We start from the raw sequence: 24540 nt of genomic DNA, 5'->3' as shown, positions 1-24540 counted from the left end.
AAAAAAATCCAAAAAAAAACTAGCCGGGCGATGTGGCGGACGCCTGTAGTCCCAGCTACTCGGGAGGCTGAGGCAGGAGAATGGCGTGAACCCGGGAGGCGAAGCTTGCAGTGAGCTGAGATCCGGCCACTGCACTCCAGCCTGGGCGACAGAGTGAGACTCCTTCTCAAAAAAAAAAAAAACCATCTCTATTAAAAATACAAAAATTAGCCGGACACGGTGGCTCACGCCTGTAATCCCAGCACTTTGGGAGGCGGAGGCGGGCGGATCACCTGAGGTCGGGAGTTCGAGACCAGCCTGACCAACATGGAGAAACCCTGTCTCTACTAAAAATATAAAATTGGCTGGACGTGGTGGCACATGCCTATAATCCCAGCTACTAGGGAGGCTGAGGCAGGAGAATCGCTTGAACCTGGGAGGCAAAGGTTGCAGTGAGCCGTGATCGTGCCATTGCACTCTAGCCTGGGCAAACAAGAGTAAAACTCCGTCTGAAAAAAAAAAAAAAAAACAAAAATTAGCGAGACGTGGTGGCGGGTGCCTGTAATCCCAGCTACCCAAGAGGCCGAGGCAGGAGAATTACTCGAACCCAGGAGGCAGAGGTTGCAGTGAGCTGAGATTGCACCACTGCACTCCAGCCTGAGCAACAGAGTGAGATGCCATCTCAAAAAAAAAAAACCAGGAAAAAGAAAAAGGGCTAGGCATGGTGGCTCACACCTGTAATCCCAGCACTTTGGGAGGCCAAGGTAGGTGGATCACCTTATATCAGGAGTTCGAGATCAGCCTGTTCAACATAGTGAAACCCTGTCTCTACTAAAAATATAAAAATTAACCGGGCATGATGGCGTGCGCCTGTAATCCCAGCTACTCAGAAGGCTGAGGCAGGAGAATCGCTTGAACCCCGGAGGCAGAGGTTACAGTGAGCCGAGATCGTGCTGCAGCACTCCAGCCTGGGGGACAAAGCGAGACTCTGTCTTGGAACAAAAAAGAAAAAGAAAGAAACAGACAAAAGTCCCTGTCTTAGTGGTGGAGCTTATATTCTAGCTGGAGAGACAAACATAATAGACAAGAATATGGTTAATAAGTGCTCTGGAAAAATGAGAACAAGTAAGGGTTTGGGAATACTCAGGTGGGCATGGGAGTATGTGGGATTGCAGGTTGAAAGGGGATCATCACTGAGAAAGTGTCATTTGAGCAATAACTGAAAGGAAGTAAGAATAAAAACCAAGGCTGGACGCGGTGGTTTACACCTGCAATCCTAGTACTTAGGGAGGCCGAGGTGGGTGGATCACTTGAGCCCAGGAGTTTGAGACTAGCCTAGGCAACATGGTGAAACCCCATCTCTACGAAAAAACAAAAAAATTAGCCAGGTGTGGTGGCAAGCACCTGTGTTCCCTACTTGGGGGTCTGAGGCAGGAGGATTGCTTAAGCCCAGGTGGCGGCTGCAGTGAGCCGAGATGGTACCACTGCACTCCAGCCTGGGTAACAAAGTGAGACTCTGTCTCAAAAAATAAAAAAAATTAAAAAAAAATAAGAGCCAAGAAATATCTGGAGAGAGAGCATCCCAGACAGAAAGTACCACCAGTGTATGGCTGTGAGGTGGGATGTACCTGAAACAGCAAATGGGCTGTGTCCAGAGCAGCATGAGTGAGTGGAGGAATATGGTAGGAGATGAGATCAGAGAGGTAATGGGGAAGGAAGGGCCTTATAGGCTACTGCAAACACTAGCTTTTATTTTAAGTAAAAAATAAGATCAGGCCAGGGGTGGTGACTCACACCTGTATCCCAGCACTTTGGGAGGCCAAGGTAGGCAGATCACCTGAGGTCTCTACTGAAAATACAAAAATTAGCTGGGTGTGGTGGCAGGTGCCTGTAATCCCAGCTACTTGGGAGTCTGAGGCAGGATAATCACTTGAACAAGGAGGCAGGGGTTGCATTGAGCCGCTGAAATTGTACCACTGCACTCCAGCCTGGGCAACAGAGCAAGACTCCTAAAAAAAAAAAAAAAAAAAAAAAAAAAAGAAAAAGAGCCAGGTGTGGTGTCTTATGCCTGTAATCGCAGCACTTTGGGAGGCCAAGGCGGGTAGATCACAAGGTCAGGAGTTTGAGACCAGCCTAGCCAATATGGTAAAACCCCATATCTACTAAAAATACAAAAATTAGCTGGGTGTGGTGGTGGGCACCTGTAGTCCCAGCTACTTGGGGGGCTGAGGCAGGAGAATCGTTTGAACCCAGGAGGCAGAGGTTGCAGTGAGCTGAGATCGCACTATTGCACTCCAGTATGGATAACAGAGTGAGACTCCATCAAAGAAAAAAAAAATCACTTTGGCTGTGATCTTGATTTTTTCTTTTTTAACAAGATCACTTTAGCTGTTAAGAACAGGCAATAGCCAGGCGCAGTGGCTCACATCTGTAATCCTAGCACTTTGGGAGGCAGAGGCGGGTGGATTGCCTGAGGTCAGGACTTCAAGACCAGTCTGGCCAACATGGTGAAACCCTGTCTCTACTAAAAATACAAAAAAAAATTAGCCAGGCATGGTGGTACGCGCCTGTAATCCCAGCTATTCGGGAGACTGAGTCAGGGGAATTGCTTGAACCAAGGAGGTGGAGGTTGCAGTGAGCTGAGATCGCACAATTGCACTCCAGCCTGGCAACAGAGTAAGACCCTAACAAAAAAAGAAAAAAGAAAGAAAGAAAGAAAGAAAAGGCAATAAGGGAGCAAGAGTAGAAGCAAGTAAACTAATTAGCCAGCAACAATCCTGGTGAAAAATGATGGTGGCTCAGACGAAGGTGGTAGCAGTAGTGAAGGTAAAGAGTGGTCAAATTTTAAATATTTTGAAGGTAAAGCAAGTAAGATTTTCTGACAGATTGTATGTGGAGAAAGAGGACTTTAGGACAACCCCAAAGTCTGAGCAGCTGGAAGAATGAAGTTGCTTTAACTGAGATGGTAGGTAGACCAGCTTTGGAGGAAAATATTAGGAGTGCATTTTTAATATGTTAATTGGAGATGTCTGTGATATGTCCAGGTTTGAGTAGACAGTTGGATACTTCCCCAGAGATCAGGGAGGAGGTTTGGGGAGGAGTGTTTTCAGCATACATCTGGTATTTAAAGCAAAGAGACAGGATGTGATCACCATAGAAAGATTACAGATAGAGAAGCTACCCTGGCCGGGCACGGTGGCTCACGCCTGTAATCCCAGCACTTTGGGAAGCCAAGGCGGGTGGATCATGAGGTCAGGAGATCGAGACCATCCTGGCTAACACAGTGAAACCCCATCTCTATTAAAAATACAAAAAAAATTAGCCAGGCGTGGTGGTGGGCGCCTGTAGTCCCAGCTACTCGGGAGGCTGAGGCAGGAGAATGGCGTGAACCTGGGAGGCAGAGCTTGCAGTGAGCCGAGATCTTGCCACTGCACTCCAGCCTGGGCGACAGAGCGAGACTGTCTTGGAAAAAAAAAAAAAAAAAGCTGCCCCTTTGGGCCTTCCCCTTGGGCCCTCTTTAAGAAGTGAGGACCCCCAACTGGCTGCTCTGAAAAGCCATCTTTGCATTGTTCCTGGTTCGGTGTCCTGCTCATGGCAGCCACCTCCGCCATGCGCTTCCTCTGCTGTCTCACAGTCTGGCAGCTTAATCGACATAGTCCCCAAACTCTTGCTTTCTTCTTAATCCCTTGCATCGGATCACCGCTGTGCTCCACCATGTCAGATGCAGTTGTGGACACAAGCTCCGAGATCACCACCAAGGACTTCAAGAAGTTGTGGAGGAGGCAGAAAGTGGAAGAGATGCCCATGCTAACAGGAACGCTAATGAGGAAAATGGGGAGCAGAAGACTGACAATGAGGTAGATGAAGAAGAGGAACAGGGTGGGGAGAAAGAGAAGGAAGAGGAAGGTGATGGTGAGGAAAAGAACAGAGATGAAAACGAAGCAGCTGAGGCGGTACGGACAAATGGGCAGCTGATGATGATGAAGATGACGATGTTGATCCTAAGCAGCAGAAGGCCGATGAGGATGATTAGACAGCAAAAAAAGAAAAGTTAAACTTTAAATTAAAGCCACTGTGATCTATTCACCCTCCACTTCCCATCTCAGAATCTAAACGTGGTTGCCCTGGAGAGGCCTGCTTGCCCTCCAAAGGCAGTGTCACTGCAGATGACAGGCACTCGCCCCCACCCAACCCAACGCAGAGAATTTGCAACAGAGGAGGAAAAAAGAACCAAAACTTCCAAGGTCTTGCTTTTTTAGAAGTACTTTAAAAAGGAAGTTTGTATTTTTTATTTACATTTTATATTTTTGTACATATTGTTAGGGTCTTTTTCTTATTATTTCTTTGAGATGGAGGCTAGCTCTGTCACCAGGCTGGAGTGCAGTGGTGCGATCTTGGCTCACCGCAAGGTCCGCCTCCCGGGTTCAAGCGATTCTCCTGCCTCAGCCTCCTGAGTAGCAGGGATTACAGGCACCCGCCACCACACCCAACTAATTTTTGTATTTTTAGCAGAGACAGGGTTTCACCAGGTTGGCCAGGATGGTCTCGATCTGACCTTGTGATCCGCCCACCTCGGCCTCCCAAAGTGCTAGAATTACAGGCGTGACCCACCACGCTAGGCCAGGTCAGTCATTTTTAATGATCTCAGATGACCAAGCCAGCCTTTGGAGGGTTCTCTGTCTTACTTCTGACTTTACTTGTGGTATGACCATGCTTATTATAATCTCAAAGGAGGAAAAAAACCTTGCTTAAAAAAGAACAAAAAAAGAGTCTTATTCTGAGCATTCCAGTAGCTTTTTTAGTGTATGTAGTTAGCTGTATCATACACAGTTGGTTTGTGTGAGATGGTTAAAAAGGCCAAAGATAAAATGTTTCATTTATTTGCCTTTTTTGTCTATGAAATAGCTGCTTATTTATTTATTTAGGCCTATTTGATGTATGCGTGAAACAATATTGTCCAACAATAAACTCAAATTTTATTTTGCTGAGTTGTTCTAACAGCAACAAAAAGAAGTGAAGGAAGAGAAGACCAGCAAATGCAACCACAGAGTGACTAGTGAAGTAGATGAAACCTGAGGCCGGGTGTGGTGGCTCACACCTGTAATCCCAGCACTTTGAGAGGCCAAGTCGGGTGGATCACCTGAGGTCAGGAGTTCAAGACCAACATGGTGAAACCCCATCTCTACTAAAAATACAAAATTAGCCAGGCGAGGTGGCTCATGCCTGTAATCCCAGCTACTTGGGAGGCTGAGGCAGGAGAATCACTTGAACCTGGGAGGCGGAGGTTGCAGTGAGCAGAGATCATGCCATTGCACTCCAGCCTGGGTAACAAAAGTGAAACTCCATCTCAAAAAAAAAAAAAAAAAAGAAAAGAAAATTGAAAAGTAAGGTGACCTAAAAGGCCACTGAACAAAGTGTTCCCAGGAGGAAGGAATAGTTTACTGGGTCAAATGCTGCTGATCAAGGAGCAAAGAGGTCTGAGAAGTTACTATTGGATTTATCTGCCTTAGGCTATTGGTGATCTTGATGAGCAGTTTTGGTGCAGCGGTGTGTGCAAGCCTGGACGCAGTGGGTCTTGTAGACTGAGAAGCTAGGAATGCAGCAAGAATAAGCCACTTTTTTAAATCCTGCTTTAAGAGGAATAGAAATAGAGCAAGAGCTGGAGGGTGAAGTGAATCAAAAGAGTTGATCCTTTTCAGATGGGAGAACAAATAGCATTAGAATGATTCAATAGAGAAAAATATTATTATTATGTCAGAGGAAGTGGGGAGAACTGTTGAAGTGATGTCATTGAGTGGGCAGGAGGGGTTGGGATTTGGTTGACAAGTTAGCCTTGGATAGGAACATGGACAATTAATCCATTGTAACATGATTTGATAGACGTGATTACAGAGGAGGCAAAAGGACATGGATTTGAGTGCTACCTTGGGCTGGGGGTTGGGTAAAGAAAGACGACATGTCTAATCTTAAAGGGCAAGTGTTTGTCAGGTGGACAAAAGGCTAAGGTGCCTTTTACGTAGAGAACTGGCATGAATAATGGCAGAAAGGTATTAAACTACCTTTCAGGCCAGGCACGGTAGCTCACGCCTGTAATCCCAGCACTTTGGGAGGCTGAGGCAGGTGGATCATGAGGTCAGAAGATTGAGACCATCCTGGCTAACACAGTGAAACCCCATCTCTACTAAAAATACAAAAAATATTAGCTGGGCCTGGTGGCGGGTGCTTGTAGTCCCAGCTACTCTGAGGCTGAGGCAGGAGAATGGGGTGAACTTGGGAGGCGGAGCTTGCAGTGAGCCGAGATCGCGCGACTGCACTCCAGCCTGGGCGACAAGAGTGAGATGCTGTCTCAAAATAAGTAAGTAAATAAATAAAAATAAACCACCTTTCAGGGTACTACAAGCAGTATGGTGCGGTTGGAGTGCTAAGCATGTGCTTGTTGGGGGAGGATGGGGATGGGTTGGTAGACATCACAGCAAGGTCAAGGCAAGGGATAGGCAGGGTCTTCCTACAGTATATTTTTCCATTAAGAGGCAGCAGAGAGCAGTGGAAGGAGCACAGTATTTTTTTTTTTTTTTTTTTGAGACGGAGTCTCACTCTGTTGCCCAGGCTGGAGTGCAGTGGCGCAATCTCGGCTCACTGGAACCTCTGCATCCTGGGTTCAGGCAATTTTCTTGCCTCAGCCTCTTGAGTAGTTGGGATTACAGGCGCCCACCACCACACCTGGCTAATTTTTGTGTTGATGAGGTTTCGCCATGTTGACCAGATGTCTCTAACTTCTGACCTGAAGTGATCCGCCCACCTCGGTCTCCCAAAGTGCTACGATTACAGCCATGAGCCGCCACACCTGGCCCTGGAGCACAATATTTGATATGAAACACATTACCCAGTTAACATGTAAGGCCAGAGCAGTGTAGAGTGTAAATAACAACTCATATTTCATGGGCTCTATGTGATATCTATATGCATCATCTCAGTGGATTCTTGCACATCTTTTTGAGGTGGGTACTATTATTAAACCTATTTTGGGTTTATGCAAATTAGTGACTTAACCAAATTCACACAGCCAGTAAATAGTAGAGTCCACATTTGAACCCATAGCCATTTGCACCCAGTGAACTTTTTTTTTTTTTTCTTTCTGAGGCAAGGTCTTGCTCTATTGCCTAGGCTGGAGTGCAGTGGCAATATCATGGCTCACTGCAGTCTCTACCTCCTAAGCTCAAGAGATCTTCCCTACCAGCCTGGCCAACATGGCGAAACCCCATCTCTATTAAAAATACAAAAATTAGCTGGGTGTCGTGGCATGTGACTATAATCCCAGCTACTCAGGAGGCTGAGACAGGAGAAGAGCTTGAACCTGGGAGGTGGAGGTTGCAGGGAGCCAAGATTACACCATCGCACTCCAGCTTGGGCGATTCTGTGTTTAAAAAAAAAAAAAAAAAAGGCCGTACACAGTGGCTCGCCCCTGTAACCCCAGCACTTTGGAAGGTCAAGGCGGGCGGATCATGAAGTCAAGAGATCAAGACCATCCTGGCCAACATGGTGAAACCCTGTCTCTACTAAAAATATAAAAATTAGCTGGGTGTGGCGGCGCATGCCTGTAGTCCCAGCTACTCAGAAGGCTAAGGCAGAAGAATTGCTTGAACCCAGGAGGTGGAGGTTGCAGTGAGCTGAGATCTTGCCACTGCAGTCCAGCCTGGCAACAGAGCAAGACTCCGTCTCAAAAAAAAAGAGATCTTCCCACCTCAGCCTCCCAAGTAGCTGAGACTACAGGTGTGAGCCACCATGCCTGGATTTTTTTTTTTTTTTTTTTTGAGACAGAGTCTCGCTCTGTTGCCCAGGCTGGAGTGCAGTGGCGCGATCTTGGCTCACTGCAAGCTCCGCCTCCCAGGTTCACGCCATTCTGCTGCCTCAGCCTCCCAAGTAGCTGGTACTACAGGCACCCGCCACCACGCCTGGCTAATTTTTTGTATTTTTAGTAGAGATGGGGTTTCACCATGTTAGCCAGGATGGTCTCAATCTCCTGACCTCGTGATCCGCCTGCCTTGGCCTCCCAAAGTGCTGGGATTATAGGCATGAGCCACTGCGCCCAGCTCATGCATGGCTAATTTTTAAAAATATTTTTGTAGAGATGAGGTCTTGCTATATTGCCCAGGCTGGTCTTGAACTCCTGGGCTCAAGCTATCCACATGAGCCACCATGCCCAGCCCCCAGTAAACTTTTTTTTTTTTGAGATGGAGTCTCACCTGTCACCCAGGCTGAAGTGCAGTGGTGCAGTCTCAGCTCACTACAGCCTCTCCCTCCTGGGGTCAATCGATTCTCCTGCCTCAGCCTCCTGAGTAACTAAGATTACAGGCGTACGCCACCATGCCCAGCTAATTTTTGTATTTTTAGTAGAGACAGGGTCTCGAACTCCTGACCTCAAGTGATCCACCCACCTTGGCCTCCCAAAGTGTTGGGATTACAGGCGTGATCCACTGCACCCGGCCCCAAGTAAACTCTTAATGACTACACTATTTTCCTGGCTGAAACACTGCAACTGGAATCAGAAGTCTGAAAGTTGAGGCCCAGCCCTGCCACTTGTACCTACTTGGCATTGGCCAAGCGAAGCCATGTCTCCAAGGCTGTATTTCCCCCCATCTTTCTTTTTTTTCTTTTTTTTTGAGATGGAGTCTCACTCTGTCGCCCATTCTGGAGTGCAGTGGCGCAATCTCGGCTCACTGCAAGCTCCACCTCCTGGGTTCACACCATTCTCCTGCCTCAGCCTCCCAAGTAACTGGGACTACAGGTGCCCGCCACCATGCCTGGGTAATGTTTTTTTTTGTATTTTTAGTAGAGACGGGGTTTCACCGTGTTAACCAGGATGGTCTCGATCTCCTGACCTCGTGATCCACCTGCCTCGCCCTCCCAAAGTGCTGGAATTACAGGCGTGAGCCACCACGCCTGGCCTGTCTTTTCACTTTCTTAGTGAAAAATGAAGCATTAGATTTTTTTTTTTTTTTTTTTTTTTTGAGACGGAGTCTCGCTCTGTTGCCCAGGCTGGATGGAGTGCAGTGGCCGGATCTCAGCTCACTACAAGCTCCGCCTCCCGGGTTCACGCTATTCTCCTGCCTCAGCCTCCCGAGTAGCTGGGACTACAGGCGCCCGCCACCTCGCCCGGCTAATTTTTTTGGTATTTTTAGTAGAGACGGGGTTTCACCGTGTTAGCCAGGATGGTCTCGATCTCCTGACCTTGTGATCCGCCCGTCTCGGCCTCCCAAAGAGCTGTGATTACAGGCGTGAGCCACCGCGCCCGGCCTTTTTTTTATTTTTTTTTATTTTTATTTTTTTTGAGACATAGTCTCACTTTGTCTCCCAGGCTGGAGTACAGTGGCACGATCTCAGCTCACCGCAACCTCCACCTCCTGGGTTCAAGTGATTCTTCTGCCTCAGCCTCCTGAGTAGCTCGGACTACAGGTGTGCACCACCATACCCGGCTGATTTTTGTATTTGTAGTAGAGACGGGGTTTCGCCATGTTGGCCAGGCTGGTCTTGAACTCCTGAAATATTTTTATTTTGATGGAGTACAGTTTATCTTTTTCTTTTGTTTCTTGTGCATTGGTGTCATATTTAAGAAACTTGCCAGCCGGGCGCGGTGGCTCACGCCTGTAATCCCAGCACTTTGGGAGGCTGAGACGGGCGGATCACGAGGTCAGGAGATCGAGACCATCCTGGCTAACACGGTGAAACCCTGTCTCTACTAAAAATAGAAAAAAATTAGCTGGGCGTAGTGGCCGGCGCCTGTAGCCCCAGCTACTCGGGAGGCTGAGGCAGGAGAATGGCGTGAACCTGGAGGCGGAGCTTGCAGTGAGCCGAGATCGCGCCACCGCACTCCAGCCTGGGTGACTGAGCAAGACGCCATCTCAAAAAAAGAAAAAAAAAAAAAAACCTGCCAACTGGGTGCAGTGGCTCACGCCTGTAATCCCAACAGTTTAGGAGGCCGAGGTGGGCGGATCATGAGGTCAAGAGATCAAGACCGTCCTGGCCAACATGCTAAAACCGCGTCTCTACTAAAAGTACAAAAAATTAGCTGGGCTTGGTGGCGCACACCTGTAGTCCCAGCTACTTAGGAGGCTGAGGCAGGAGAATCGCTTGAACCTGGGAGGCGGAGGTTGCAGTGAGCCAAGATTGTGTCACTGCACTCCAACCTGGCGACAGAACAAGACTCCATCTAAAACAACAAAAAAAGAAACTTGCCTAATCCAAGGTCAAGAAGACTTCCCCCTGTTTCATTCTAATAATTCATAATTTTAGCTTTTATTTATTTTATTTATTTATTTATTTGAGATGGAGTCTCACTCTGTGGCCCAGGCTGGAGTGCAGTGGCATATCTCAGGCTCACTGCAACCTCCGCCTCCCAGGCTCAAGCGATTCTCATGCCTGAGCCTCCTGAGTAGCTGGAATTACAGGCATGCGCCACCACACCCGGCTAATTTTTGTATTTTTAGTAGAGATGGGGTTTCACCATGTTGGCCAGGCTGGTCTCAGACTTCTGACCTCATGATCCACCCACCTCGGCCTCTCAAAGTGCTGGAATTACAGACATGCCACTGCACCTGGCCAGTTTTAGCTTTTACATTTAGGTCTTTGATCTCTTGAGTTAAGTTTTTGCCTATGGTATGAGGTGTAGAGATCAAAATAAATAATCTTGCACATGGATATTCAGTTGTCCAAGCACCACTCGTTGAAGAGGCTGTTCTTTTCCCATTGAATTGTCTTGGCACCCTTGTCAAAAGTCAATTGACCAGAGATATATGGGTTTATTTCTGGATTCTCAATCCATTCTTTTGATCAATATGTTGATCCTTAGGCCACTACCACAGTTTTGATTACCATAATTTTGTAGTAAGTTTTGAAATCAGGAAGTGTCAATTCTCCAGCTTTGGTTTCTCTTTTTCTTTTTTGAGACAGGGTCTCACTCTGTCACCCAGGGTAGAGTGCAGTGCAGTGGAGCAATCTCGGTTCACTGCAACCTCTAGCAATCCTTCTACCCCAGCCCCTTGAGCAGCTGGAACCACAGGCATGCGCTACCAGTTCTGGCTAGTTTTTGTATTTTTGGTAGAGATGGGGCTTCACCATGTTTTGCAGGCTGGTCGCAAACTCCTGAATTCAAGCAATCTGCCTGCCTTGGCCTCCCAAAGTGCTGGGATTACAGGTGTGAGCCACCATGCCCAGTCTGTTCTTTTTCAAGATTGCTTTGGCTATTTGAGGTCCTTTGCAATTTCTTGTGAACTTTAGGATCAGCCTTTTGGGGTCTGAGTTTTTTATTGAGTCTATTATTAAAGACAAGAAGGTTGGCTTTTGTTCCTCCTCCTATGATTTTCCTAACACAGGTTTCTGTACCTAAGTATGTGCTGAGTGGCCAGCAGACAGCTATACAGTCATGTGCTTATTGTGACATTTCAGTCAGTGGCAGACCGCGTATGTAACAATGGCCCCATAAGATGATAATACCGTATTTTTACTGTACCTTTTTATTTTTTTTTTGAGATGAAGTCTCGCTCAGTCGCCTGGGTTGTAGTGGCACGATCTCAGCTCACTGCAACCTCCGCCTCCAGGGTTCAAACGATTCTCCTGCCTCAGCCTCCCAAGTAGCTGGGATTACAGGCGGGCACCACTACGCCCAGCTAATTTTTGTATTTTTAGTAGAGACAGGCTTTCACCACATTGGTTGGCCAGGATGGTCTTGATCTCTTGACTTCGTTATCCGCCCGCCTCAGCCTCCCAAAGTGCTGGGATTACAGGCGTGAGCCACCACGCCTGGCCTTTACTGTACCTTTTCTATGTTTAGGTAAGTATAGATACATCTGCTGAACCATTATGTTAGAATTGCCTACAGCTGGCTAACCATGGTAGCTCATGTCTATAATCCCAGGACTTTGGGAGGCTGAGGCAGAAGGATCGCATGAGCCCAGGAGTTTGAGACCGGCCTGGGCAACATAGTGAGACCCCCATCTCTACAAAAAGTTTAAAAAAAAAATAGTAGCCAGATGTGGTGGCATGCATCTGTGGTCCTAGCTACTCGGGAGGCTGAGGTGGGAGAATCATTTAAGCCCAGGTTGATGCTGCAGTGAGCTGTGATGGCACCACCGCACTCCAGCCTAGGCAACACAGTGAGACCCTGCCTCTCAAAAAAAAAAAAAAAATTGCCTCCAGCATTCAGTATAGTAACATGCTGTACAGGTTTGTAGCCTAGGAGCAATAGGCTGTACAACATCGTCTGGGTGTGTTGTAGGCTGTAGTGTCTAGATTTATGTAAGTACACTCTGTGATGTTCACACAATGAAATCACCCAATGACGTATTTCTCAGAATGTATCTCCATCGTTAAGTGATGCTGATTATATTTTGTTTGTTTCATCTTCTAGGTGAACAACTTTGTGATCTTTGAAGGCTTCTTTGCCCATCAACATCGTAAGTTTTCTCACCTTTTGTTGGTCATGTAGTCGGGGTGAGGGAAAGGAAAGAGCTGGACTCTTGGTCCTGCCGGCCCCTCACTGAGGGACCCCGCCGCTTCCTTCCTCACAGGGCCCCCTGCTCCCTCTCTGAGGGCAACTCGACACTCTCGTGCTGCTGCAGTCGATCCCACGCCCACTGGTAAAGCCTGTATTGAAGGGGTGGAACTGTAGTGCAGTGATGGCTACTTAATCTAGACACCACGGGGTACAGTGCCATCTGTGGGCAATTTGGGAAAATTCTAAAGCAACCCAAGTCTCCAGCAGTCATGCCTGTTTGCCTTTGCCCTCATGGGAGCTCAGTGCATTTTATATTTGGCAAGACTTTTAACTAAGCAAGCTCACTGGGAGCCTGTTTGACAACTGATATCAATGGACCCTCTTGCTAGTTCAGATCCATCAACATAGGCCAGAGTCAGGCTCCTTTGTAAACCCCAGGCTTCTGTCAGCCAATGAGGGACATGCTGGTGCAAACAGCCCTTCCATATGCAGTCAAATAGTGACACAAATGGCCCAAAATTTAAATGTTAGTTTTAGAAGATAACACTCAGAATTTATAACATTTCCAACCAGATAATGAAATTGATATGGAGAAACCAAACCTCAGAGGCACTAAAATGCTGTCCAGATTCCCCATCCCATACACACACACACACAGGCACATACTTACTGACAGTCGGAGCCCCACTCCTTCCTCTTCCTCACCACCTCCACCTTACCAACTTCTGACGGCCGTACAGTGCTTGCTTGCACAGAAGAGCCCCCTTCCTGAGCTGGCTCTGTGGCCAGGAATGGGAGTAACCACCATCCAAAGAACAGTCTGTAACCAGCTATGAACATCACAGTGTCAGGCACTGAGAGGCACCTCAACTCGCTTTGGTTTCCAAGGCTTCTCCCATTTAACTCATGCAGAACCACAGGCTGTGAAACAGAGTGAGGGCCAACAAGGATGGTGAGGACTCAGGCCTGCAGGGGAGGGTGCTGTGGATAAAGCTTAAGTGAATTTGCTGAGAAGTCTTTCATTTGCCACACATAACATGGTAGAGAATCTCTTGAGAGGGAAAGCCGGGAGCAAGCAGAAAAGTGAGGAGGGGGAGGCTGAACTTTGGACATAATGTCAGCCTCCTGTTTACTCTGATAGCTCCTTTTCAGATGCCCATATTTATTTTCTCCTCATCCTTTTTTTTTTTTAACCTAATAAAACTTCAGTCTCTTCCCATTTTCGTATAGGAAGGAGAGATTCTGGCCTCCTTCCAAACCTCCCTTGAACTCTCCAGAGCAATTCCTGATTAACCAAGGGCTTTGTCCATCTCATCCAGAGGAACCCAGGGTCCTTGTTGGCCCGGCTGGGACCATTCCACTGCCCCAGAATCCCAGGGGGCCGTGACAGCACCCACTGACAGTAAGAGCTTGCTCCCCTTTGCTGCCCTTCTCCTGCATCTCCCAGGCCCCCAGAGTCTCCCCTTAGATCTTTCTCCCTAGCTCTGTGTTTGGCCTACTCCTTCTGGCTCTCCTCAAAAGTGTTCCACATTCCCCTCAAATTCCCTTTTGGTGTGCTGGCATTGCCACGGTGCTGCTCCTGCAAGTTCCCAGGAGGAACTATGGTGACAGGGAGCACAAGTTTGGGGTTGTGGGCTAGTGGCTGGGAGGAGGGGTGCAAAGTATGTCTTCTTACACTTACCCTGTCTGTGTCCCCTCCACTACCAGCTCCAGCAAGGAAGCTGCCACCCAAGAGAGCAGAGGGAGACATCAAGCCATACTCCTCTAGTGACCGAGAATGTAAGAGGGGCAAGGGTTGGGTGTCTGGGCCTGGGAGACCTTAAACAAGGGAAGAGAATGTTCAGGGGACCCAGGGGAAGGATTCGTTCTTTCTAAAGACTCAGATTTCTTGGGCCAGGTGTGGTGGCTCATGCCTGTAATCCCAGCACTTTGAGAGGCCAAGGCGGGCAGATTGCCTGAGTCCAGGAGTTCAAGAACAGCCTGGCCAACATGGTGAAACCCCATCTCTACTAAAAATATAAAAATTAGCTGGGCGCGATGGCACGTGCCTGTAATCCCAGCTACTTGGGAGGCTGAGGCAGGAGAATGGCTTGAATCTGGGAGGCAGAAGTTGCAGTGAGCCAAGATTGTGCCACTGCACTCCAGCTTGGGTGACAGAGCGAGACTCCGTCTCAAAAAAAGAAAAAAAAAAAAAGACTCAGATTTCTCTTTTTTTGTACCCAAACCTTTACTGTCATGACCCTCTGTCTTCCCTCTTTTTTCTTCTTTTTCTGTCTTGCTCTTCATTCTCCCTGTCCCCAGTTCTGAAGGTAGCTGTGGAGCCTCCTTGGCCCCTAAACAGGGCCCCTCGCCGTGCCACACCTCCAGCCCACCCACCCCCCCGATCCAGCAGCCTGGGAAACTCACCAGAACGAGGTCCCCTCCGCCCCTTTGTGCCAGAGCAGGAGCTGCTGCGTTCCTTGCGCCTCTGCCCCCCACACCCTACCGCCCGCCTTCTGCTGGCTGCTGACCCTGGGGGCAGCCCAGCCCAACGGCGTCGTACCAGGTAATAGGAGTTAAAGGGGTAAGGAGCCTCACAGCTATCAAAGAGGATGTTAGAAATGACAAAGGTTAATTTGAATCCATCAGAGAGATGGATCAGTAAGATGGGTGGATTGGGGAGGTCCTGAAACCTTTCACGAAAAATATTTGTGCAAGTGATCTGGGAAAAAAACACAGTGAAGGAGCAGAATAGGACCTTATATGGAGCCTAGGGACCCTGGCTTTAATGTGAAAGTTATGTGGAACAGTAGGAAGAACACCGAGATCCGTCGAGTTGGGGGAACGGAGCCTTCTAAGATTGGGGAAATCTTTGCTTAATACTTGCTGGGGAAGGGGCAGTGCCTGACACAGAGTGGGGAGCCACTGGCTTGTGTGCCAAGAGTCCATCGCAGCAGGCTGGGAGTGGGCATTTCCTTTATTTCTCTCCCTAGCTTTCTCTTCACCTCTGACTTCTCTGTTTTTCTCTCCCCCCCTCCCCCGCCCATTTCTCCTCTCCCTTCCTCCCATCCATAACATCCTTCCACAGCTCCCTTCCCCGCTCTGAGGAGAGTCGATACTGACAGCTACCCTCTCCCTTCCCTGGGAGACCTGGGGTGGGCAGAGACCCCCTCCCTGAGAACCTCACACCTACTCTTCCATTGCATCCTGTAGGACCCAGTGGAACCTGACAGAGCCCACAGGATTCCCTCTTCTACTTTCTTAGACAATAGGGATGTCAGGGTCTCAAATTGCCTAACACTTTGTAGCTTTTCTTACCACAAAAGCACCCCTTCTGTCCTAACTTGGGCTCTGAATACTTTCCCCACAGACAGCCTGATCTGTTGCCAGACCTCTTGGTTGGATGGCTCATACATTTATCTAGAGAAGCACACTCTTGCTTGCTGTCAAACTTCAGAACACCATAGAAGGTCTAAGGGCGTCCTGTGTCAGGGAAACTTTTTAAGGAATTTCATCCATGGGATAAACCCCATATTCCCTCTAGTGTCTACGGGTGGCTCTAATACTGCTTTGTGCTGCCTGCCACACTTGCCCTTTGAGCCTGTGAATGGCCGCCAGTGAGCAAGCTCTGCTTCAGAGCAGTCTAGTTAGGTAGAACAGGGACTTACCAGCTTCCCAAAGGGATCTACCCAACATTGCCAAACTCTTCATTTCCACACTTTGTGTAGGTGTCAGGGAACCCCAAACTGGTATTGCTTTGGGGTCTCTAAAGGAGACTGGCTGACACCACCATTTCCCCCAGATCCAGATTCTCTGAGGGAAGTTGTTTCTTGAGAGTAGATCCAGAGTCTCAAGGATCTGTTAGATCCTGGAAGCCCGTCTTGCATCCATCCCTCCCTGGTAGCTAGATGCCGATATACTCCTGTCTTGTGAGATTGTCGAGATGAGATGGGGGACCACTCTTCCTCTGTCCTTCCTCTCTCCTTTTCTCCATAGCAAGGATGACCTTCCCTGCTCCATGCCCAGAGTATAGCTAGATCCCTTCCCCTCCCTACCCTCTGAATGTGTGCTAGATCAGGTACCCCACTGTGTTTCCTGAAATCCTTGGGAGCCGGATCTCCCCTTCTCCCCTACTCACTCTTCCCTTTTCTTCTCCCTCTCAGTGTTGTCTGAATAAAGTGTGAATTCTTTTGTGTTTTCTAAATTGACATTTTCAATGAAAAAAAGAATCACAAAAAAAAAAGTTGTCAGCCTCATTTGTGCGTCACCCCTTATTTTCCTGGGACCTCAGGACCTCCGTCCCTCTCATTTCTAGATCTGCACATCTTTTACCCAGGAGCCTCAGAGCTCCCGGGTCTGGTGTCTGCCTATCCCCATCTGCACTGTTAGTCCTCCTGCAGATTCTGTGTCTCCTTTCATGTAGGTGCTGGATCCCTGTGTGTGGGCTTCTGTATCTACTCCCTCATTCCCTCCAGGAACCTCCAGCTCTCCCCAGTGACTTCTACCCTTTACTCTGGGCCAGGCTTTGCCGAGATGTCAGCATCTCTGGATCCACTAATTACCTCCTGCCTACTGTATTCCTCTTCCCTCTCTGATTACTGCTCCACTAAACTGCTGGATCTCTCTCAAGACAAACCCTTACCTCCACTGAGAGTGTAACACAATCTGTCACCCTATTTACAGAGGCCCCCTTCCTTTTCCTCCTAAATTCAAAATTCAGCTTGTCACTTCCTATTTCCCTCTGGTCTAAGGAATCTTTTTTTTTTTTTTTTTTTTTTTGAGATGGAGTCTTGCTCTGTTGCCAGACTGGAGTGCAGTGGCACAATCTTGGCTCATGCACCCTCTACCTCCTGGGTTCAAGCGATTCTCCTGCCTCAGCCTCCCGAGTAGCTGGGATTACAGGAGTGCACCACTCTGCCCAGCTAGTTTTTGTATTTTTAGTAGAGACGGGGTTTCACCATGTTGGCCAGGATGGTCTTGATCTCCTGATCGCGTGATCCGCCTGCCTTGGCCTCCCAAAGTGCTGGGATTACAGGCATAAGCCACTGCACCCAGCCTGGTCTAAGGAATCTTATACTTAAGGTAACCCTGTTTTCCAAACCAAACACCAGAGTACCTGATCCAACACATTTTTGACCACATGTGAGTCTATTCTTATGATATGATTTGGATCATACCTAGCCATATATTTAACACATTACATCAACTAGAAAGAATAGAGCAATAAATCAGAAGCACTCCAGAAAATCTTGGGTATAAAATCAACTTCCCCTGCCCTTTTCTGGGACACAGCTTTGATTAAAACCCGTTAGGAATGATAATTACCCCCTTCTCTTTGTTCCTGTGCTATTCCCTTTACTCCTCTCCTCTGATTCTTACATACCCACCCATTTTTCATCCAGTAGCCTCCTTCCCATCATCTCCCATTTCTTCTACAGGGGGACTCCCCCAGGTCTGGTAGCCCAAAGCTGCTGCTACAGCCGCCATGGGGGGGTGAATTCCTCATCCCCCAATACAGGTAAGTATTTACTCCTCCCTACCCTCAAATCAAGTAGGCCGCATTCACTATCTACTCCTGCCTTCCCATTCACATGCCTGGTATTTCCACAGGCAACCAAGACTCCAAGCAGGGAGAACAGGAAACAAAGAATAGGTGAGGTCTAAACCCCTCCCCTAACAGCCTCCCACCACCATCTGACTCCCTAACATCACTCTTAGCCACTTCATTGCCTACTCCTAAATCTTACTGTATTAACTGGACACCAGCTCCTCCCACAATTCCTTCCACCTTACATCCTGCAAGCCCCTTTCCCCCACAGGTTCAACTCTGGCACTTCCCTTTGGAATACAGGTTCTCTGGGAGGTTTTAAATTTGGACATAGCACTAATGGTTCCAGCCTCATACCCATCATGTGTCCTACATTAAAACTTGCCCCGAGACCTTGAAGAGTCTGTAATCTTAATTTCCTCTTTAGTATTCCTATAACCCAGTCTCCATCTCCCCACCTACCAGGTCTGCCAGTGAGGAGCAGGCCTTGTCACAGGACGGGTCTGGGGAGAAGCCTGTGCACACAGCTCCTCCACAGGCCCCGGCCCCGGCCCCACCAGCCCAGTCCTGGACAGTGGGTGGGGACATACTCAACGCCAGGTTCATTCGAAACCTGCAGGAACGTCGCAGCACCAGGCCTTGGTGACCGCAGCCCCGTCCCATTATCTTCAAAGTGTTATTTCTCCCTCACTACAGGAAAGAGCCAAAGCCCAACCCTCATAACAGATGGATTCATTCATTCATTCATTCATTCAGCAGCCTTATCAGATTCAAGTCATTTGTATCTTTTAACCAGACCAATAAAAGTATTTATTTTTATCACAAGAGCGCTTGGAAAACTTGACTCATTATTTCAGCCACCTCACCCCTCACTGTCGTTGCACCCGGTTCAGGCTTCAGCCCTGTTTTTGCTCAGCGTTTTGTTCAAAGGCGTCAGCTGTGAATACAGCGTTGGGGGAGCTGCTAACTTGCGCAAGCGCACTCAGGCAGCCTCCGAGCCCGCGGGCGCAGGCGCGCTTACTGCCGACAGAGCGCTTCAGCCGCTTCCCTCGAGCCCGCGGAGTGCGCAAGCGCGCGACATCTCCGTTTCCCTCCCTCAGCCCCTTCCCCCCCTCCCCCCCCGCCCCGGCCTCCTTTCCCCTTCACGAAGCCGGCTCCGGGGCGCGCTCACCCCTGTGAGGAGGCCGGAGGTCGGACTCAGGAGGCTCCCTCTCCACTCCCGGAAGATCATGTACCAGCCCAGCCGGGGTGCGGCCCGGCGTCTCGGCCCTTGCCTCCGCGCCTACCAGGCTCGACCCCAGGTGAGAGCGGAGCAGAAGCGGGAGGGAGGAGAGGGGGCGGGGAGAGACCCTCCTCAGAGCCGGTGCGTGGGGCGGAGCGCGCGCTGGGTTCCGCGCAGGCGCAGAGACACCCGCCGCCCCTTCCCACCTGTCCCCTGCAGCGCGTGGACGGGCTAGGGGTCGCGGGAGCGGGCGGGAGGCGCTGCCAGGCCTGGCGCGTAAGGACTTCGGTCCTCCCAGGTTTGAGGGCGGACAGGCGGGGTCAAGGCCAGGCAGCGGGGCGCGTCTGCGTTGCGCCCGACTCTCCGCGGTTACCTGTGCCTAGAGGTGATTTGAAGGGCAGGGGCGGAGAGATTCGCAGCCCGGCCGCGGCGCCGTCCCGGAGTTCCTCGGCCCAGACCAGACCCGCGGGGCGCCCTCAGCAGCCCGCGCGTCTTGCACTCGGAGAGCGGTCCTGGCAGGAAGGCCGGCCAGTGTGCACCCGCTTCGGGCCCCTGCGCCGGGGCTGGCAAGATGGCCACGCCCCCAGCAGAGACGGCGCCTCTGGGACACCGTTGGGGACCGAGGTACCCGAGCGGGCCGCCCGCCTTCCCTGGAGTGAGACGGTCCCCTGGGTGGTTCCTTGGGAGCGGAGGGACTCGGGTGAGGCCTGACTTTGGGTGACCTCCCCTTGCAGTTTCAACGTCGGTAAACCCAGGAGAATGAAGGCCAGCCTTTAACTGTCTTCTGAGGTTGTGTCTGTCGTTAAAGGGGCCCAAAATGATAATAGCTTCCATTTATGTACTGCTTTCTAGGTCGCTACGTTTTGTTTACATTCATTATTTCATATAGGCCTCATAACTCAGTGAGGTTTTATTGTCCTGGTTTATAGGACATTTGTAGGAAGCGGAGGCATAGGGAATGAGAATGCCTAAAGTACGTGATAGAACTAGAATTCAGATTCCTAGTTTCAGCTGGATATTCTTTTTTCTCTGTACATTTGCCTCGCACACTTAATCATGGAGACGTACAGGCCACAGCATTTAATCCACAGTACAATAAAACCTGTTATTCGTTCGCTCATCGAGTATGTATTACATGATTCTTGAGATAAGAGAGGTGAAACTGCCCCCCGTTTTGGAATCTTTTTTTTTTTTTTTTTTTTGAAACGGAGTCTCGCTCTGTCAACCAGGCTGAAGTGCAGTGGCACCATCTCGGCTCACTGAAACCTCCGTCTCCTGGGTTCAAGCGATTCTTCTGCCTCAGCCTCCCGAGTAGCTGGGACTACAGGCACGAGCCACCACACCCGGCTAATTTTTTTGTATTTTTAATAGAGACGGGGTGTCACCATATTGGCCAGGCTGGTCTCGAACTCCTAGACCTCGTGATCTGCTCGCCTCGGCCTCCCAAAGTGCTGGGATTACAGGTGTGAGCCACCGCGCCCGGTCCAGTGTTGGAATCAAGGAATTCTGGCCGGTCGCGGTGGATCACGAGGTCAAGAGATGAAAACCATCCTGGTCAACATGGTGAAACCCCATCTCTACTAAAAATACAAAAACTAGCTAGGGGTGGTGGCGCTTGCCTGTAGTCCCAGCTACTCGGGAGGCTGAGGCAGGAGAATCACTTGAACCCGGGAGACAGAGGTTGCAGTGAGCTGAGATCGCGCCACTGCACTCCAGCCTGGCGACAGAGCGAGACTCCATCTCAAAATAATAAAATGGTTTCCTCCTGTTTTCAGTAGAGATGGAGATGAATCCATCCCTTTTTTCCTATAGTAATTCCATCCATTCTGTCAGGAGGAATAGGTATTGGAAACCTGTTGAGCATCCAAGGGATGAAGGGGTGTTAGGCAAGTGGATTCTTATCTTTTTCCCTTTTGTTCTGTCTCCTTAGGACCAGCTTTATCCAGGGACTCTACCATTCCCACCCCTTTGGCCCCAGTCCACGACAACCACTTCCCCATCTTCTCCTCTACTCTGGTCTCCCCTGCCCCCGCGCCTTCCCACCCAGCATCCTCCCCAGGTTCCCCCACTACCTCTCCCTCAGATCCAGGCCCTCAGCTCAGCATGGGTGGTTCTCCCTCCAGGAAAGGGGGAGGAGGGACCAGGACCTGAGTTGCATAGCGGCTGCCTGGACGGGCTTAGAAGCCTTTTTGAGGGACCTCCCTGCCCCTATCCTGGGGCTTGGATACCTTTCCAAGTCCCTGGAACTGCCCACCCTTCCCCTGCCACCCCGTCAGGAGATCCTAGTATGGAGGAACATCTGTCTGTCATGTATGAGAGACTGAGACAAGAGGTAAGTCAGTGCAAAAGTGGCCGACATCTACAGTGGGAAGGGATATCAGTAATCCTTGGAGGTAGGGGGTTAGTCAACTGGATTCTTTTTTGGAACCATGAGGCAGGCATAGAAATGTATTATAAACGTTTTCCTGAGAAAATGATGTTCCAGCCAGGCACGGTAACTCAAAGTGCTGTAATCCCAGCACTTTTGGAGGCTGAGGCAGGTGGATCATCTGAGGTCAGGAGTTCAAGACCAGCCTGGCCAACATGGTGAAACCACATCTCTACTAAGAATACAAAAATCAGCCAGGCATGGTGGCAGACAGGAGGCTGAGGCGGGAGAATCACTTGAACCCAGGAGCTGCAGTGAGCTGAGATAGCACCATTGTACTCCAGCCTGGGCAACAGAGTGAGACTCTGTCTCAAAAAAAAAAAAAAAAGAAAAAGAAAATGTTCCTCATTTTGAGTTAAGGGAGGTTAATCATGGGATGAGATCTTTCACTCCAAGACGGGAGTAAGGAGGCCTTAAAAATAGAAAACTGGGCCTGGTACAGTGGCTCACACTTACAATCCTAGCACTTTGGGAGGCCGAGGCAGGCAGATCACGAGGTCAGGAGTTCAAGACCAGCCTGGCCAACACAGTGAAACCCCATCTCTACTAAAAATACAAAAATTAGCAGCTGGGCACGGCAGGTGCCTGTAATCCCAGCTACTCGGGAGGCTAAGGGAGGAGAATCGCTTAAACCTGGGAGGCGGAGGTTGCAGTGAGCCAAGATCACACCACTGCACTCCAGCCTGGGTGACAGAGCTACACTCCATCTCAAAAAAAAAAGAAAAAATAGAAAACTGAAAAATAGGATTATCTTTTCTTTCCCACTGGATTGATGCCATCTTCTTCCACCTAGCTTCCCAAGCTCTTCCTTCAGTCCCACGACTACAGTCTGTATTCCTTGGATGTGGAATTCATCAATGAGATCCTCAACATACGTACCAAGTGAGAATTGGGGCACAGGTAGGGCCTTGGGGAGGAAAAGCACCCAAAGCTATACACATGACCTTTTCCACTTCCCAGAGAAGTTCCTAGATTGCTTCTCACGGCTCTTCCCCATTTCTTAGACAGAAGCCAGTTTGTTTTTCTAATTCTGCCATCATGAGATTTATTTCCCATCCCTTCTTCACAGGGGCCGGACATGGTACATTCTTTCACTGACCCTCTGCCGTTTCCTGGCCTGGAATTACTTTTCACAGCTTCGTTTGGAGGTTCTACAACTGACCCGCCACCCTGAGAATTGGACCCTGCAAGCACGGTGGCGGCTCGTAGGGCTGCCTGTCCACTTGCTCTTTCTGCGGTTCTACAAGCGTGACAAAGACGAGCTTTACCGGTAAGAGAGAAATGAGAAAGGACCCAAACTATAATCAGTTCCCTCTTTTTTTGTCTTTTGAGATGGAGTCTCACTCTGTCACCCAGGATGGAGTGCAGTGGCGTGATCTCAGCTCACTGCAGCCTCTACCTCCCGGGTTCCAGTGATTCTCCGGCCTCAGGCTCCTGGGTAGCTGGGATTACAGGCGCACCACCACACCTGGCTAATTTTTGTATTTTTAGTAGATACGGGGTTTCACCATGTTGGCTGGCTGGTCTCGAACTCCTGACCTCAGGTGATCTGCCTGCCTTAGCCTCCCAAAGTGCTGAGATTACAGATGATCTAGTCTCCCAGACAACCCTTGACCTATCCTGACTTGACTGTATAAGGACAGGGATCTTGTTTAGTTTATGTTAATGTTAAAAAAAAAAAAAAAAAAGAGAGGCTCAGTATATTAGAAAAACATCTGAGCTTCAGTTTCTTCCTATACAGTACCTAGCATATGGTAGGTACTCAAATACTTACTGAACAGGCTGGGTGTGGTGGCTCACGCCTGTAATGCTAGCACTTTGGGAGGCCGAGGCAGGCGGATCACTTGAGGTAAGGAGTTGGAGACCTGCCTGGCCAACATGGTAAAACCCAAAAAATACAAAAATTAGCCAGGTGTGTGGTGTGCACCTGTAGTTCCAGGTACTTGGGAGGCTGAGATGGGAGAATTACTTGAACCCGGGAGGCGGAAGTTGCAGTGAGCCGTGATCACATTACTGCACTCCAGCCTGGGTGAGAGTGAAACCGTCTCACCGAAAAAAAAAAAAAAAAAAAGTACTGAACAAATGAAAAGTCCTGTCTCTTATGTTGAGCCTTACAACCTGGTAAATTTCTGCCTGGGAGTAGAATCGCAATAAAATGTTAGGCTCAGCCACAAACATTGGATATAAGTTTTTAAACCAGCAGTTCCCAAACTGCTGCATGGTAGAAATGCCCAAGGATCGTTAAAAAATATTGATGCCAAACACTGATTTAATTGAGACGGGACAACCTAAGCACTGAGATGTTTGTAAGTTGCCCAGGTGATCTAATATGTAGCAGAATTTAGAGACTACTCGTTTAAACAAATGCTTGAATTCAGCTTTGGGACCAGTCACCTTCTCCCTCAGTAAGCCTCCCTGTATTCCCCAGGACCTATGATGCCTACTCCACTTTCTACCTGAATTCCAGTGGCCTCATTTGTCGCCATCGTCTAGATAAAGTGAGTCCTAGGTAGGGCTGGGTGGGGTGAAGGGTAGAACATCTGTGTGCCTCCCGCAACTGGCATTAACCTTTCTCCTTGCAGTTGATGCCTTCACACTCACCTCCAACGCCTGTGAAGAAGCTGCTAGTGGGAGCCCTGGTGGCCCTGGGGCTGTCAGAGCCAGAACCTGACTTAAACCTGTGTTCCAAGCCCTGATCCTTGACCTTTGAGTGGGGGCAGCACTGAAGACTGCTAAGCCCAAGAGAAGGAGGTGGAGGCAGCCAAGAATCTCAGGAGCCAGCTTCCTCCCTTTTCTCTCCTGCCTTCCTTTCCATCTCATGCTGTGTAAAGCTGCTCTGTAATTTAACTTGTAAATAATAAAGTTTAACTGACTATATGAGATAGAATTTCATG

The 24540-nt window shown here is 49.1% G+C and overlaps 2 protein-coding genes and 1 long non-coding RNA gene across 14 annotated transcripts in view; 2 read left to right on the top strand and 1 right to left on the bottom strand.

The window, feature by feature from the left end:
- ATAT1 (alpha tubulin acetyltransferase 1) overlaps nt 1-18821 on the top strand; it is a 22521-nt gene extending 3700 nt beyond the window's left edge. For 2 of the 12 annotated variants that reach the window (XM_065544243.2, XM_065544244.2), the window contains exons 7-13: nt 12383-12428; nt 12543-12611; nt 14177-14248; nt 14771-15014; nt 17887-17966; nt 18059-18101; nt 18462-18821. In XM_065544243.2, coding sequence (XP_065400315.1) covers nt 12383-12428; nt 12543-12611; nt 14177-14248; nt 14771-15014; nt 17887-17966; nt 18059-18101; nt 18462-18642 — 735 coding nt within the window. In that variant the 3' untranslated portion in view covers nt 18643-18821. Of the gene's footprint in view, nt 1-12382; nt 12429-12542; nt 12612-14176; nt 14249-14770; nt 15019-15536; nt 17967-18058; nt 18102-18461 lie in introns of those variants that run through there. The other 10 variants (XR_012434039.1, XR_012434040.1, XR_012434042.1 and 7 more) reach the window with 6 other exon arrangements.
- On the bottom strand, nt 18775-19352 carry LOC135970666 (uncharacterized). Its single transcript, XR_010586467.2, has 2 exons — nt 19168-19352; nt 18775-18933 (listed from the first exon to the last, which is right to left on the bottom strand). It is a non-coding gene; the product is annotated as an uncharacterized lncRNA (long non-coding RNA).
- Nucleotides 19127-24523, top strand: C4H6orf136 (chromosome 4 C6orf136 homolog). Its single transcript, XM_005553639.5, is given in 7 exon segments — nt 19127-19300; nt 19303-19842; nt 21149-21550; nt 22440-22528; nt 22716-22916; nt 24075-24144; nt 24229-24523. Coding segments are annotated over 7 exon segments (1491 nt in total). The 5' UTR covers nt 19127-19225; the 3' UTR covers nt 24343-24523.
- The last annotated feature ends 17 nt before the right edge of the window (nt 24524-24540 follow it).

Source organism: Macaca fascicularis, chromosome 4, assembly GCF_037993035.2.
Source record: "Macaca fascicularis isolate 582-1 chromosome 4, T2T-MFA8v1.1".
Lineage (NCBI taxonomy): Eukaryota > Metazoa > Chordata > Mammalia > Primates > Cercopithecidae > Macaca > Macaca fascicularis.
The sequence above is the reverse complement of the archived record's forward strand: the minus strand, read 5'-3'. Positions and strand labels throughout refer to the sequence as shown.